Below are 17,094 nucleotides of genomic sequence, written 5' to 3'. Positions count from 1 at the left end.
CAGTCTTTTTCTATGACGTGACTCTCGTAGGTAGTTTTGTCCATCGAAGTTCGAGCGGTTGTATGATATCCTATAAGGCATATTGCAGCTTCTCATGTCAGTCCTTATACGTGCTGGTCATCTTCTTGATGATCTTAATCATATTTTTGTTTGTCGTTTCGACCTCACCATTAGTTTGGGGTCTATAAGGCGATGATTTGTGATGCTCGATCTTGAACTTGTCGAACAGTTGCAACACTTTTCCTTGGAAGTGTTGTCCATTGTTTGAAATCAGTGCGTGAGGAATTTCATATCTAGCGATGATGCTAGTTCAGATGAACTTTGCCACTTGAGATAATTTCAAATAGGAGGCTACTTCAACCCATTTGGTGAAATAGTCTATAACGACGAGTATGAACTCGTGTCCATTTGACGCGTGGGGATAGATTTTCCTAATTACGTTGATGCCCCTATGTAGAAAATGGCCAAGGGGATGGCATGTTGTAGAGGAGCGAGGTCGGTGTATGCTTTAAGTTAGCATATATTTGGCACTAATGACAACTCCTTATATAGCTCACACATTCTTGTTTGAGATTTTTCCAATAATATCCTAAACGAAGTATTTTATTGGATAAAACATTTCATCATGTGTGGGCCACATGTCCCTACATGTACTTTTTCCATTATCCTCTTGAATTATGAATTATCTATGCAGAGCATGTTTTGACCATCGAAAGATCGACGGTAAAGCCTATTGGCAATCCAAGCGTAGTAAGTGGAATACTAGCGCAACGCCCTTCGTTCTTTAGCAGCATTCTCACAAGATTGAATGCTCATGATTCAAAAGTAGGTAGTTGTTTTTGTCGGATTTTTAAAGATTTGACTTTATTTTCTTCAAGAATTTGAGTAATGACTACCAAAGTAGCCAAAACATCCGTGAAGCAATTTTGACTTCTTGGAGCGTGGACAAATGATAATTGATCAAATTTGTTCATGAGTTTGGTCAAGTGAGCATGGTAGGATTTCAAGTTTTCCTCTTTCACTTGTCACGTGTCATTGGTTTGGGATATGACAAAGTTAGAGTCATTAACGACAATTCTAACCTATTTTCAAGCTTACACAATCCTACCAAACCTTTCAAAATCCTAACCACACGAACTACATCATCTCAATTCATAATCTCAATTCATAATCTCAATTCATAAGTAAAAAACATAAAACTATATATAAATGTTTAGTCACTAACAAAGTAATGTATTTTTCGGATTCGGGTTATTTAAATAACCCAGTTATTTAAACTATTAGTGATTATTTTTAGGTGTGTATATTTTTTTTTTGTAAAAAGACTTAAAATATATTAATATATAATGATAAAATAAAAAATAATAATTTAAAATAAAAAATATTTTAATATTTTGAATAATAAATTGAATAATTTGATGGAAAAAATAATAGTGATATAATATTTTGAGTTATAAGTTATTTAAATAAGTTATATGCAAAAATAAGGATATATATATATATATATATATATATAATTATTATTTAATATTTGTGTTATGGGAAATTTGATTAAATGACCCTCAAAAGAGGGTTATTCTCATTTTTAACCTTACTAAATTCAGTTTTTATTTTTAATATTTTTTTTAAAAAAATTTCATTTTTACCCTTACTAACTTTTTTACTTCTTTTTTTCCTTCCTCTTCCTTTTCCTTCCATTTCCATTTCTACCCGTTTTTCTTTTCCCTCTTCCCTTCCCCGATGACAGTCCCGACGACTCCCCGGTTGCTCTCCCCTGCGACTCCCACACCCCAAGCCGGCTCCCCCACGACGGTTACAGCCCCAACCGACTCCCCCACGATCGCCGAACACCTACCCCTTGAGCCCGACTACCCGTTGATCGCCAAACGCTTCTAGGCCGACTCCCGACGATCGCCAAGTCCTAGAGACGCTAAGCCCGACGTTCGCCCAGTATTACTAAGGTTAGTTCGACTACTCCCCGATGATTTTACTATTTTTGCAGGTTAAGTATTAAGGTTTTATAGTTTTAGGGTTTTAGTTTAGGGTTTATACTTTAGTTAGTTCTATTGTTTTGGTTTGAAATGCTTTGATCCGAGAAATGTGTAGTATTTCCTTATACTGAATGGTTTGTGAACATTTTCACGTGGGTAATTGAAATGCGTAGTATGCAATTGAGTGAGGCGTGGGGTGGGGCGTGGAGCGTGGGGGTGGGGCGTGGGGCGTGGGCGTGGGCGTGGGCGTGGGCGTGGGCTTGGGCTTGGGCGCGGAGCGTGGGCTTGGGCGTACCACGCAATATGTAAAACTAATTTATAAGTTTATTAATAAGCGGGGATAGCTCAGTTGGGAGAGCGTCAGACTGAAGATCTGAAGGTCAGGTGTTCGATCCACCTTCACCGCAAAAGTTTTTTTTTCTATTGGAAATTTTAAACAGAATGATTATATATATAAGCATTGAAATGATTTTGATATGTATGAATTATTATTTCAAAAGGGTTATGTGTGCAATTTTTCTTGGGCCAATACTCTAGAATTGTTTACGCTCATACTTATTTCGATAATATTATGGCTCATGGTGGTTGGGATGATTGGGACCACATCAGTAACAAGAACAAGTATGCATCTTTAATATACAAATCTTAAAAATTCATGTACTTTTGATACATACTATATTAATTGTTGAATTTTCTATATAGGACTGCCTTTTTCGAGGTGTACAAGTGTTATGGGCCTGGGGCGAAAGCGGTCCGTGGAGTGTCTTTGGCTAGAGAATTGGACTATGAATTGGTTCATCCATTTCTGGTCAAGAGCTTTGTCAATGGAAGGCACTGGATTGCACCTTTAGATGCTTAATACAACAAATAATTAATTCAATTTCATTATTTATTGTGTAGTCATTTATTTGTTTCATTGATTCTTTCATAGATGTTGAATTAGTATAAATAGAAATGAATGGTGTTTGTGTGACTTATAAAAATTACATTATAATCTTCTCAAAGTCATTCAAATAGAAAGTTATTAAACAAGCCATTTGATAAATTTGATTCTTGATTTTAACGTTTTTGGGATATTCTTTATTGGCAAAAGAGCATTAGGGACAAGATGAAATGTCTTAGTTTTGAAGTTTTTAACATCAATATTGAGAGGATGAATAATTAATTAGTTTCTAAGTTTCAAACCTATTTCTTTTGTCTATGTTTTGGTTAATGATGAATTTTGTTTATGTTACGCACTTGTTGTTTTCCTTTGGGCAAAAAAACAACTTATTTGTTGCTTTGTGCTCGCAATAATTTTAAGTAAACAATCTTTATATATATATACAAAAAAATACAAAATTTATAAGATATAAACGAAAGAATTGAGATTCCTTTTCAAGAATAAGAATGTATGGTTAGGATTTTCACAATCCCATCAGTGGATTCAATTTACAAATTGTTGAGAGAAAGAGACAAGTGAAAAAATAAGAACCTGACTTACTTATAATCCCACCATTCCATTACACACTGGAGGCTTTTCTCAAGTGCAGCAAATAGTACAACAGATATATTACACAACAACTAGTAATTTGTTCAAATTTCTACTTCATAAAGCTCCAATTTGTGCTACAAGTACAACAACAAAGCTCCATAACTGACCCTCAATTGCACATTGTAATGCCTCTTTCTTTTTGCCAAAAACCAGAAGACTTTGTACTTGTGCTGCTATTACATAGATATTTATAATAAAAGCTGTTATAGTCGATCAATGCAAGCATAAAAACAAGAATATAGATTTAGCAAGGTTCATCCTAAATTAAGATTACCTTCTTAGCTCATATTAGAAACTTAAGTTCACATTGGAGATAATCAGAATGTTGGATATTTTTCCCATTTTCAATTCCAATTTTGTAAGTTCTACTTGGCTGTTTCATTAATTATAAAGTAAAAGGCAAAGAAAAAAAACTTTTGCGATGAAGGTAGATCAAACACCTGACCTTTAAATCTTCAGCCTGACACTCTCCATACTGAGCTATCCACACTTATTAATAAATTTATTAAATTAGTTTTACATATTGCGTGGTACGCCCAAGCCCACGCTCTACGCACCACCCAAGCCCACGCCCAAGCCACGCCCAAGCCCACGCACCACCCCCGCGTCCCACGACCCACTCAATTGCGTACCCACGCAATTCAATTGCGTACCACCGAAAAATATTCACAAATCATTCAAAATATGAAAAAACTATACATTTCTCAGATCTCACAACATTTCAAACCAAAACTATAGAACTTCACTAAAGCCTAAAACCCTGAAACCTTAAAACCCTACTCAACATGGAAAGAGAGGGAGGAGGAGTCGAACTAACCTGAATGCGATGGGCGAACGTCGGGGAGACGGGCTCGCGGGGGCTTGGCGATCGTCGGGTAGTCAAGTTTGAGTGTGAAGCGTCCGACTTGGCGATTGTCGGGTAGTCGGGGGAGTCGACGATCGTCGGGGGGGAGAGTGGGTCGCGGGGAAGAGAGAAAGGAAAGTGTGAAATGGGGGGAAAAGAAAAAGGAAGAGGAAGAAAAAAAGAAAAAAAAAGGTTATTAATGGGTAAAAATGTCCAAAATTAAAAAATATATATATATATATAAAAATTGAAATTTTTGAAGTTAGTTTTGAGAACGACACTCTTTTGAGGGTCATTGATCAAATTTACTGTGTTATTGGTGTTATTTTTTATAAACATAAATTTGATAATAAGCATGAAAACCGTCGTCGGTGACTAACCTAACTTCACATTTTCATATTTTCCGATGCTCAGAGCTATCTCATCGCGGTTACGCGATGTGGCGCCGCCTCTTAGATCGCTCAAGCATCCGTTAGATCCCTTATCGAGTTCAATCCTTTCATTCCATTCAATTGCAGCTGTCAAATCCCCATTCTCGCAATCTCTGCCGCTACAAAAATCCGAAGGCCGCCATCCTGATGAAGTCAACAGGGAACCCACTGCCCCTCCAAGGTTACTGGTGGTTCAGCCTCGCCTTCGCCCTGATAATGTCTTGCACTCGAAGCTTGCCGAGGCTTTGAACCTTGCGAATTCGCTGGAGGAGCAGAGAGATGGGTTTTTCGATACTCAATTATCTGAAAAACAGTTGCCCCATCATGTTGTTGTTCAGAATCCCGCGGCAAGATTGACTCATGCAGGTTGATTTTTGTTTCATTGACTAATGAAAGCTTGGATAAACTTAGAAATTTGCAAGAAATTGATGGGTTTTTTTTGGTACTTTATTTCATACAATACACATTTATCCCTTTTGTGGCAGATACATACTTTGGGAAGGGGACGGTTGAAACAGTTAAATGTCATTTAAATGCTATAGATGGAGAGGCAAGTAGAACTTCTTTGAGAAAATTTATTATCCTTTTATCAAACATTTTTTAAATAAACCAAATCATTGATTTTGAAGTGTTCATTCATATTTCATATAAAGTTGCTCGCATTCTGAGTTGGGTTGGCTGTTTCAAATGAATTGAACTCTTCTTCTTCTGTCTCATCCTAGTTACATGTAATTTTTTTGGGGCAATTTAACTATATTCCAGGTAAATCTACCAGGAAGGGGTTGATGCTGTGTTCGTCAATGCAAAGTTAACAGGAGTCCAACAACGTAACTTAGAGGCATGATTTTAATCCTTTGCATTCTAAAAATGATTTTTTTTGCCGCTGCTTCTATATGTTTTCTTTGTACAAAATGCAGAGTTTATGGGGTAAACCTGTTTTGGACCGTGTGAGTCTCATAATAGAAATATTTAACGCTCATGCCTTCACAAAGGAAGCGAAGCTGCAGGTTCTCTCACCAGCATTGTGTTTCAGTATTATCCAATTATTTTTATATATTAAGAAGGATTGTGAATTTTTTTGCTGATCTTGTTTTGTGTATTTTCTGTTGCAGGCAGAGTTAGCAGCTCTGATGTATAGAAGATCCAGGCTAGTTAGAGTACGTGGTGCTGATGGACGTCATACATTTGGTTCCAGTGGAGAAGCTGAAGTTGTTAGTGCGCGAGGGTGAGTATTGTTCTCAAAAACGTTTTTGATAAAAAAAAAAAAAAGTGTTAAATGAGAAATAAAAACATAATTATGTTAATCATCTGCAATATGTGACTTTATACAAGAAAATAACATTGGAATAATTGATCGTATTACTACATTAATCAACTTGAACCGTTAGAATTTCACCCAATGTTAGGTGTGACTTGGTTATACTTATACATAAATTCCTGCATGGATCCGGATCATATATCTTCCATTTTCATCTGTTAAATAATATTTAAGTAAGTGATAAGTTTTTTTTAATGATCAAGTTGCAAATTGTTAGTTACTAAGATCTGATTACAAGTTATTAAACAGTAAAATGAATCAAAATTTGTTAATTTAAAAGTTGTTCCTAAAGGGCCCAACAAATTCTTAATTGGATTTGGAGGATTTTTGTAATTGATTCTCTTATCACATTGTTCGATTTTACATCATTGAATGGACCCATTCAAGAACAATATTAAATATATATAATGGATAGATAACTGATTCTTATGCAAATATACAAAATGATTTATCCTAATAGATAACTGATTTCCTGTTCTAAGTATTAAAAAAGTTGTAATGCAATAGTGAAAAAAACTACATATAAATAAAGAATGGTTACTCGAAGTAAATAATAGATCTCCAAAATCGATCAAGTCTTTGTTGGATTATTCTCTTTATGAAGTTGTTATTTGCTTGGAAGTTGTCACATGCATTTTTCTTCATTTTATTGATATTGCTTTGGGACTTGCATATTTTAAGAATCATAAACACTTAAATAACCTGGTTTTCTGCTACTGATTTGTCAAAAGGTGTGATAGCTTCTCTTTTCATCACTTTCATGCATAGACATAATGATACTGAATTTTACTCGAGGGAGACCCATCATCATTATCCTTCATCTCATCTTGCTCGGAAATGCTTTATGTTTAGGGACAAATGAGTGTTTAGTGCGTAAAGAAGTGTAGTATTTTATGCAGTTGATTATTGTTTCTTCGATAAATGGATCAAATGAGGAATGTTTGAAAGGGGATTGACTTGATCCTTGTGGCTTTTTCTTTATTTCTGCTCTTGTACTTGTTTCGGATACTTTCCACAGTTAAAGTTATTTTTGTGTTAATCTTTGAATTTATTGAAAGGTGCTAAAGAAAAAACATTATAATGCTATATTAATAATGTAACCTCTGACTTTCAAAATTTTAGTTTGGTATCTATGTTTCTTTGGCATATCATCTTCTATTGTTCTGATTTACTTGGATCCCCTGTTTCAAGATCACAACCATGATTATAAAACTTTTTACCATTTTAAGCAAGCAAACACCTGTCTGACTACAAGACAATTTCCTTACAGGAGAAAAAGTGGAGGTAGTGGTGGTAAAGGTGGCTTTGTTGGTGGCGCAGGTGAAACTGAGCTTCAGTTACAACGTCAAAGGTTTGTTGGTTTTCTGGGTCCCTAGTTCTATAATGTATTATTCATATGCTTGTTGATACATCTGTTCATTGAAAGTGGCTAAAGTTTGACATTGGACTAATAAATTGTGATTCTTTATTAAATGACTTTTCCATTCAATATTTAGGGATAGCTCTTCAATTGGAAAGCAATGTTGATTTGAAGTACTCGAAACAATATTATTTATTTGTGTCTTCTGTCAATAGGAACTTACTTGAAAATAGAAGTGATTATGGACTATGTGGATTCAAAATATTTATAACATTTGGAATAAAAATAAAATGTTTGAATAATAAGTGGCGCTGGACTGTAATTTGATAATAAATCAAATTAGAGATTAAAACAATATGATCCAAAATCATTTCTTCAATACTGTGTTTAATGATGATGTGCTGATTCCTTGATTGACTTATATGCTTGTCACCACAAATATAATTTTCAGAATTATTAAAACCCGAAAGCAGTTGCTTTCTGAAATAGGAGAGGTTCGTCGTACACGTGCTCTGCAACGTGCTTCTCGGAAGCGACGGGGAGGGGATGAACAAGGTGGCATGGCTACTGTTGCAGTCGTTGGATATACGAATGCTGTAGGGAGATTAACAATGGATGACTCTTGTTGATTTAATCTCAAGTCATTTTAGATTTGTACTCTAATGACTTAATATATTCCAATTTCAGGGGAAGTCCACACTAGTAAGCGTGCTATCAAATAGTGAATTGTATAGTGATGATCGGTATGTGACAACTTTCTCTCAATTTCATCTTCTTTCCTACATCATGTTTTGCCGAAGGAAAATGAATGGTGAAGGAGTAAGTTGAGCTTTTCTTAAATTTTGAATCAAACCCAATGTTCAGGGGTTTGTTTGATATGGGTTTAATTCAAAATAATGTCATTTCTTTTTTGGAAAAAAAAAATATTGTTTGATGTAAAAACGGTTTATTTTGATCAAATGATTAAATTTAAAATGTTATAAAGTGTAAAGTAAGGATATTTTAATAAACCACATCAAACAAGCCCAACAATCCCAAAAGCATCCCACCAGGTAGCTTAAGTGGAAAAAGTCTTACCTAAGAGACCAAAAGTCTTGGGTTCGATTCCCACTCATAATGCTTTGATTTAAGTGGGAGGATATGGCTAGCCTCCTCCAAGACTCATCATCCTGAGTGCCAATGATCCAATTCAAAATTCCAAATTCTACAAAAATCGGTTGATCCATTCCCCCTTGAGATTTTGGGTGTCTACACAGAATGGCATGATTTTGTTGTCTATCACATGTTTATCCGTCCATCTTGAAAGATAAAGAATTTAGAAATTCTTACCATAAATAGGTGAGTTATCTAGGAATTTATGTGGACTGAAGAACATGATGAAGTTTCCGTTACTAATTTATCTGTTTACTGAATCAGTTTTAAAGACTTTAGTGGATAGACAAAACAAACTATATTAATCTCGATCACTATATTCTTACCTCTTTTATATGAATCACCTCTTATGGTATGATTTCTACACTCCATAGATTGTTTGCAACAGTCGATCCAAAAGTCAGAAGCGTTAGACTCCCCTCAGGGTAATATCTATTTACCATCTTGATCTTTCCATACAATATAAACAGACATTATTGTTGAAATTTTTCTAGTGATTTCACTTTTTTTGTAAAATGTTTAGGAGGACTGTTCTAGCAAGTGACACTGTGGGATTTATATCAGATTTGCCTATACAGGTAGGCACATCTACTTTCTGCATTTTATTTTTCTCATCGAGAATCAAAACAAATGTGATATTTGTATTATGCAGTTGGTGGAAGCATTTCATGCAACTTTGGAAGAAGTGGTGGAAGCCGACCTCCTTGTGGTAGGGTTAGCTTTTTGCGTTTCTGTCATATGAATTATGTTTTTTTCTTATGCACGTGCTTTGTGAAATCTTTTTATTGAATAATTTGAATTGCTACTTGGTAGGTTACTAGTATCTTACATTACTAGTATATATATGCCTCTACCCCAACTATATGATATTACTTTTAGATTTTGTACACAATTTAAGGAAAATGAATCTTTAGGATAAAACTGTCTTTGATCTTTTGTTATGAGTAAACCCATAATGAAGCCCTTAAAATATTTGCTAATTTTGAAATACTCCCTTCAAATACTAAACTGTTTTGATATGAAGCCTTTTTAACTAGATTTTTTCTGGTCAAACTCTCAGATAACTTTTGCTAACTAGACCTTTCCTAGTTTTGGCCGCCTCAACACCAAATAGGAAAATAAGTTTTCTTTTTCTTTTAAGTTAAATAATGTTGATTTGGTAAACAAAATGGATTCAGGAAGCAAAAATGATTCTGTGGCTGGGAATTTGAATAGAAAAAAATCTAGTTTAAATTTGTCATTTAGAAATGGATCATGTCAAAACGGTCTTATAGTTTAAGGGCATATTTTAAATTGACTAATAATTTGCTAGCTTAATTATGGATTACCCTTTTGTTATTACCACCTTTATTCATTAAGAGTTCCTTGGAAGTTGTGAAAGAATTAAGGTCTTATGATATCAAAGGGTTTACATGGGAAGCGATCTTATGTCGAATGAAATGTGTCATCAATAGAAGGAAGATTCTTAAGGTTTTAAACCCTTTTTTTAAGGAAATGTGGTAAGAAATTATTTTGGACCAAATGACCGCAACAAGTAAAGAGTAGAAAGAACAACTAAGTAACAGCCTCCTTGGAAATAGTATTTTGTCGCAATCTTTGGCATTACGTTGAAAATTAAAATTGAAAGATAATTTTTTGAATCATAATCAATATTATTTTCTAGATCGATATGATTTTTAGTAAACATAACAAATGTCATCATAATCTAGATGAAAGAAAATGCATATCAAAACAGTCTATGTTTATAATGTTAATTGATGTTGGGTTGAATGAAATAATTTCTAATGAACCTTGGACATAATGAATTTACTTGAGGAGATAAGAAGTCATTAGGCCTTTACATGTTTTTGCAATTTCAGTTTTGTTTTGTATTTCATTTCTGTCATTGAGTAAACTCTTAAAAATGAATGCACTTTGCATTCATTGCTGTTAAACTTATAAAATGGCCATTTTCAAATAAAATAGTAAATAAGGTAATTTTGAGATTGGTGTTGTTACTGAATTAAATAATTTGAGATTTTTTTTTGTTAAAATTAAAGATCTTATAAAATATGTTTTGTTCTCTTGCAGCATGTTCTAGACTCGAGTGCATCTAATCTAGAGGAACAAAGGAGAGCTGTAATGGAAGTTCTTGAGCAAATAGGGGTGCCTGAGCATAAGCTTGAGAATATGATTGAAGTATATAATAAGGTTAACTTTCTTTCTTCTCGTTCTTCTCTGTCTAATCCAATCATCTATTCCATTTTTGTCGAAGTGGCAAAAAATCAGAGAAAAAAAAATCTGCTTTTTCAAAATGATTTCATCCGACAATTTCGCAAAAGAAATCACTTTTTTCATGAACTTTTCACCTAAAAATGAGTTTCATCTACTTCAATCACACCCATTCTTTTTTCAGATTGATATTCAAAGGAAGGACACAACTGAAGATGATGATGATTACTCAGACAATTCTGGAGAGTCTGCTGATAGTAGCCTTACAACAGATGTTATCGAGGAAGAAACAAGGGATGATCAAGAACACGCTGATTCTGACAGATGGTTTGCAGCTGACGATGAAATTGATACTTGGGTGGATGAAGATGGTTCTTCTGTAGGAATTGGAGATTCATTAGAAGACCAAAAGAGTTTCAGTTATAATAAAACTTGGACAATGAGGAAGAACAAAGAACCTGAATCATTTGTCAAGACTTCTGCCATAACGGGTGTTGGCTTGCAAGAGTTGCTTGAGCTCGTTGATTCTAAGCTGAAGATCGAAGATCCCAATAAAAAAATTGGCAAGGATATATTTCATCGCAAATGGAGGGCGCCCTCTCAGGAAGAAGATAGCAGTGTGGCTTGCTAGTTTATTCCAGTTTCAATGATTTATCCCTTCGAAAATTGTGCTCCTTCTAGGTTGTTGAAAGGCTCAAGTGCTGTGTTTTTTGGAAATCCTAGTAAGCTAGTGTTAAGTGTACTTTATTTATAATAAGGTTTCTGTCCAAATTTTACTTTAGAAAGGATCTCTATTTAATTTTATATAGGTAGAATTTCAATATAAGAGAAGTTTACTTGTGCGTTTGTCAATTTTTTCATATATCAGAGTTAATTAAGATTTCAGTTAGATTTTTAAAATCTTACCACAAAGTCAAATTTAGGTAAATTTCTTTTATCAAAATATTTCTAAATTATTTAGATTTTATAAAATTAAAGTAAATTTATAAACTTAAAAATTTAAATGAATTCATATTTTTTTTTTAATTATTATTTTTTTAGTATAATTTTTTTTTTTTTTTTGACAAATTACCCGGGTGGTCCTCTAATTATTCTGATCGTTTACTTTTAGCCCTCAAATTAATTTTTAAAATAAATCGTTCTTTCAACTTTTAGAAATGTTACCAATGACTCCTTTTTTTTATTAAATATAACGGCTTAAATTTAAAATATTATTTTTATACATTATCTTCAATTATTATTTTTTATATTTATATATATAATTATTAAATCTCTTAATATATATATAAAATATTTATATAATATTATATATATATATCTTTTATTATTAATTTAATATTTATATAATTATTAAATCTCTTATATATTTAGATAAAATATATATATATATATATAAACAAAATTTAAAAATAATTTATATAATATATATATAATTTATGTATGTTATCTTTAATAATTAATTTATATATATATATATAATATTTGTATATTATATATTTTAAAAAATAATTTACCTAATAAAATAATTTGTTATATAAATAAAAAGAAAATCTATACAAAGTGAAGCCAAAGAGTATTTTTTCAATCATACCAAATTGGAAAGTATTTTTTTCAATCATACAAAGTGATGCTTATCATACCAAATCTATATAAAAAGAAAATATTATTTATGTCCTGAGCAATTTCCATAATTTAAATCATGATTAAAAAATACTATTTTTTTCTTTTTTTTTTACCTAATTAAACAAAAATAAAATAAAAATAGAGGACAGAAATAATATTTTATATAAAATTGAGAAAAAAAATAGAATAAAGCTGATAGTAGTGAAATGGTTACAAAATATTATTTTTCAAATAAACTATTTAATAACATTATATTTAGGATAAACTTGTACAAAATTTAATAATTCAACATATATAGAACCATTTTTGTTTTTATATTTGGATCATAATAGAAAAACCACTAAATGTAATCAAAACCAAGTTAAGATAGATCTCCTTTCAAAATATGATCCCATTTGAATATCCACACCATATAAAAAATGTGTTTACAATAGACAGACTCTAATTTTGTGTTATCCAAACATGGCACAACACTAATCAACAAATCAAACAATAACCAAATTCCAGTTGTGGTTTCTCAATAATGGAAATTTGAAGAGGCACTTATGACAATCCACAATCTCATCTATTGAACCTGTTTGTTTGTTTGTTCATATCCTGCTATCTCGGGTTTGGTTTGGGGGATTCGAACAATTTCTTAATCTTACTATCATTAACCGAACAATTTCTAATATTATTATCATTAAGTGCCTCAAGCGCTCTACTTTTCTACAGTACCATTGTTTGAGTGCCTCAAGCTCTCGCAACCGGGGCAGTTGTGCAGACTCTCGTGAATATAAATATCGCAATCCACGCAAAAGAGTTGTTGGCATTTAGGACAAACAACACAAGGATTGGTCTTGTTGCTTCCTGTTTCCAAACCAAACAATGAAAAACATTATATCAGTAATCACTTCCTAGTCTGTCTTCAAAAGGGAGTTTAATTTGACAAATGTTTTTACTAAAGATGATCCATGAGTGTTCCATTCTACATACATTATCACTTAAAAATCGAGAAAAGTCATTTAGTGAATGAATTCACTTACCAAGAGCTTGTTCGATGAGGGGTTATTTGAAAAAATCTAGGTTATGAAATCTAAATCTTGGTTGATGAAAAAGTGAATTATTTGAGATTAAATTACTAAAATATTTTTGTATTTAAATTTTATAAAAGATAAAAGTGTACTTTAGTTGACAATTAAGTGATTTGATGATTGAAAAGAAACATAATGTGATAAAGGTTTATTTTTTTAAATCAATTATTTAGAAGATACATTAAATGGGATTATTCAAATAATTCAAGATCAAACTATACACATACTGCACTTCTTAGATAACAGTTACAAAGACAAGGTTTTTTTTATGACTCAACATGAAATATTTTTACAGATTAAGAATATGGGATAACTCTACTAACCTGGAACATAAAGGCTCTGCCTGCAACCAAAACAGTTTTTAGGCTGCCTGTTGATTGGATCATTCAAAACCGACGGTGACAAATCATCAAAAGGAGCAATTGGAAAGAGATGATGATATGAGCGTGCCAAATGTGGAGAAGAAACAAGAGTGAGGCCACAAATAGGACATTCGGTTGGAAGATCACACACTCGTGCTCTACATCTTGGACAAGTATACCCTCCACCAACTTTAGCTTCTTTATGACAAGAACATATGGAGAAAACACCTTCTCCAGCTCTCTGTGGGAATCCCATTTTTACTAAATTTGCAGTTGCAAACTCTGCTATAGCTGGTGGTGGTGGTGCATGTTCCAACATCAGTTCTTTCAAGTGGGACTGCAAGAACAAAATGTAATCAAAGTCAATCATTTACCACAATAAACTCTCAATTAAGGACTCTCGCATTTATTTTTATTTCGTGTTTCATGTTCTTTTCATTATGTGGTGATGTTTCTCATCAAACAAGATTATTCAAAAACAAGCCTCAATATATAACTTCCAAGCTTTACAGATTTGAAAAGTAACTAATGTACCTCATCCATTGCAATGGAATATGATCCACCTGTTTCTTGGCAAACTTTTTTGCAAATGAAGATTTCTGCTGAGAGTCCAATTATTGAACACCTTATTTTAGATTTCTTGCATTTCTGAATGGTTTGCATTATGTCTCCTGGATCACATGTACTAAGAGCCGTATACAAGATGAGAACTTCTCTGTGGCCGTAGGATGGAATTTGACATAAACAGTCGTGAACGAGATCAAGGGCATTCTGAAGAGAGGAATCGCCTGAGCATTCCAACTTACTCATCAAAGACATGATATGTGATTCTGGACTTCCACCAAGATCTGATAAGCATTGTGCAACTCCATCTTTTATGTTAATAATGCCAATTTGGCTAAGTGGATTTTGATCAAAGAATTCCCTTATGAAAACATCTACTTGCTTCGCAATTACCGCCATTCTGCTAGGTTTGTAATCCATATCTGCAGCTGCCTGCACATTTGGAGCTATAATTAGATAAATTAATTAAAAAATATCTGAATATATGATTCATAAGCATTCTAGAAATGTATACAACAAGAAATACAATCTTTGGGATATCAGTAGTAGCGATATCACCAAAAACCTTATTACATTTAGCCGATTGACACAAAAAAGTGGAGTGGTAATAAAGGTTGCACTAGGTTCTTGGTCTCCAATGAGATTTGTTGCGATGCTTTGTGCAAATAGGAAACCAAGTTAAACCAGTCGCTGAATAATGGGATTTTTTGTGCGACTTTTGCAACACAAACAAAGAGAGGGAGAGGGGGAAAGCCTCAACAACAGCCATAATAACCTCCAATCATATAACATCAAATCTGATTTAACCATAAAGCATTGTTTGAAAATGATAAGAGTCTTAAACTTAAGAAGATGAGGTTTCAAATTCGCTCCACATTTAAAACACCTTGATTGAACTCAAATCATCACCTCTATTGTTAACTCATATTAGTTTGATGCACAAGAACTTGGTTCATTTTTGGAATATGAAGAGAATAAATATGCATAGATTTGACTTATGAATGCGACTTATTGCTATACAACCAACGAGATAAAGCATCTACAACAACCGAATAACCACCAATCTGATAACATCAAATCCGAATAAACCCTAAATGGCATTGCCTGAAAAAATAAAACTTAAGTCATCGCATCTGATACTTACTTCTTAAAATTGTATCAAATCTGAATAAACCCTATGAAAACAGAAACATAAAGAATTGCATTTCATGCTTCCTTGATATGAAGAGAGTAAATATGCATGAATTTCACATTCAAAATGAAACTAAAAGTATTTTTAAAGAGAGAAGATGAATGAATTATATGTGCAATACCCTGGAGAAATCGACAATTATGTAAACGTAACGAATAAGTCCCTTCTGGATTCTGGAACCTGCAGAAGCAGATCGTAGACGACGGCGATACTGAGAATGATAAAGGGTTTTGTTATCAACAGGTTGAAGAAGACCAGATTCATCTTCTTGTAAAGCCTCCCATGATCTGTCATCTGCATAAACCCTTTCCCATGCATCAATTCCTTTCCCCCTTCCATCTTCATCCTCTTCCTCTTCTTCTTCTCGTTCTCTGTGTTGATTTCCTTTTCCATTTTTATCATCTCTTTGATCAAAGAAAATCATACCCTTTTATATAATGACACTCACTGCATAGATAGATAGATAGATAGATAGAACAAAAGTAAAGAAATAGAAGTTACTAAGTTACACTTGCTTTCAAAAGCTCGGTTACAACAAACAAACAAACAAAGGGAGACCTGTAATTTCTCCGATGGACGACGCCGGAGGAAGATGGCTCGGTAAATGGAGGATTTTTAGGCAGACGGAAAAAGGGTAACTGTTTTCATAAGTGGGTTTGGATCCAAATGGGAATGGTGAGAATCTGAATCAGCGATTCTAAGACTGTGGTTTAGGTCAGGGAGTTAGAAAATATTGAGGAGATGAAGAAGAAGTGTAATCTTGTCCTAAAGATTGATTTTTATTTAATTTTGGACTACAACTTTATTATTAAGATGAATAAATCGGAAAACACATTTTTACCAAAGCCCATAATATTAATGGCACTTCAAGCCATTTATTGGTTGGTCCATCAAGTATATTTTTCAAGCCCAACACAATTGTCAGTTTGTCACTATTTTTTTGCCATAACAAAAACAAAATATAAAAGAGAGTAAATAAATAAGAAAAATACTCACTTTTTAAAATTAAAAATAAATAAATTAGGGATACAAGATTTATAACCAGGTAAGGTATTAAATTCTAAAATTAAAATTTACAAATCTTTTTAAAAAGTAACATATTCAAGGTCATTTACATATAATATATGAAAAACACAAAAGGTCAATAATGAAAAAACAAATAGAGAGAATCCTAGGATATGTAAAAGATAATAACCACACTATTATATTGATATTCTTTTTTTCTTTTTCATTAATCTATATTTTCACAAAAATCACTTGTAACCTAAGCAAAATTAAAACCAATAATTATGATTTTTTTTATTATAAATTAGTCAATCTCAAAATTTAGAAGAAACATACACATTATTCTTGGGTGAGTCAAAAAGAGTCAACATCAATGTTACCATATTTAGATATTTTTCAGTGTAGTTCATCACTATCAATTTTGTATACTTCCT

General features: G+C 32.8%; 2 protein-coding genes and 1 non-coding gene across 3 annotated transcripts; 2 read left to right on the top strand and 1 right to left on the bottom strand.

The window, feature by feature from the left end:
• Window positions 1-2,325: 2,325 nt before the first annotated feature.
• Window positions 2,326-2,398, top strand: TRNAF-GAA. Its single transcript has one exon. It is a non-coding gene; the product is annotated as a tRNA-Phe (tRNA).
• A 2,320-nt stretch (window positions 2,399-4,718) lies between these two features.
• Window positions 4,719-11,684, top strand: LOC124919293 (GTP-binding protein At3g49725, chloroplastic). Its single transcript, XM_047459516.1, has 13 exons — window positions 4,719-5,166; window positions 5,286-5,350; window positions 5,576-5,638; window positions 5,718-5,807; window positions 5,913-6,025; window positions 7,389-7,469; window positions 7,930-8,074; window positions 8,166-8,221; window positions 9,005-9,055; window positions 9,154-9,208; window positions 9,283-9,339; window positions 10,701-10,820; window positions 11,026-11,684. Exons 1-13 carry the CDS (start codon window positions 4,776-4,778, stop codon window positions 11,470-11,472), a joined length of 1,734 nt encoding a protein of 577 aa, XP_047315472.1. The 5' UTR covers window positions 4,719-4,775; the 3' UTR covers window positions 11,473-11,684.
• A 1,123-nt stretch (window positions 11,685-12,807) lies between these two features.
• Window positions 12,808-16,357, bottom strand: LOC124922246 (general transcription factor IIH subunit 2). Its single transcript, XM_047462980.1, has 5 exons — window positions 16,214-16,357; window positions 15,777-16,102; window positions 14,434-14,895; window positions 13,861-14,236; window positions 12,808-13,313 (listed from the first exon to the last, which is right to left on the bottom strand). Exons 2-5 carry the CDS (start codon window positions 16,077-16,079, stop codon window positions 13,165-13,167), a joined length of 1,290 nt encoding a protein of 429 aa, XP_047318936.1. The 5' UTR covers window positions 16,080-16,102; window positions 16,214-16,357; the 3' UTR covers window positions 12,808-13,164.
• Window positions 16,358-17,094: the final 737 nt, after the last annotated feature.

The sequence above is a fragment of the Impatiens glandulifera genome, chromosome 1 (genome assembly GCF_907164915.1).
Source record: "Impatiens glandulifera chromosome 1, dImpGla2.1, whole genome shotgun sequence".
Lineage (NCBI taxonomy): Eukaryota > Viridiplantae > Streptophyta > Magnoliopsida > Ericales > Balsaminaceae > Impatiens > Impatiens glandulifera.
The sequence above is the reverse complement of the archived record's forward strand: the minus strand, read 5'-3'. Positions and strand labels throughout refer to the sequence as shown.

What these genes read in the sequence shown, in the direction of transcription:
- LOC124919293 (XM_047459516.1), top strand. Translation starts at nt 4,776, where the DNA reads ATGCTCAGAGCTATCTCATCGCGGTTACGCGATGTGGCGCCGCCTCTT. An exon ending in CAAAGGAAGCGAAGCTGCAG is followed by an intron (nt 5,808 to 5,912) that starts GTTCTCTCACCA and finishes TTTCTGTTGCAG; the next exon opens with GCAGAGTTAGCAGCTCTGAT. An exon ending in AGCGTTAGACTCCCCTCAGG is followed by an intron (nt 9,056 to 9,153) that starts GTAATATCTATT and finishes TAAAATGTTTAG; the next exon opens with GAGGACTGTTCTAGCAAGTG.
- LOC124922246 (XM_047462980.1), bottom strand. Translation starts at nt 16,079, where the DNA reads ATGATTTTCTTTGATCAAAGAGATGATAAAAATGGAAAAGGAAATCAA. An exon ending in ATTCCATTGCAATGGATGAG is followed by an intron (nt 14,237 to 14,433) that starts GTACATTAGTTA and finishes TTGTTCTTGCAG; the next exon opens with TCCCACTTGAAAGAACTGAT. An exon ending in GCAGAGCCTTTATGTTCCAG is followed by an intron (nt 13,314 to 13,860) that starts GTTAGTAGAGTT and finishes GTTTGGAAACAG; the next exon opens with GAAGCAACAAGACCAATCCT.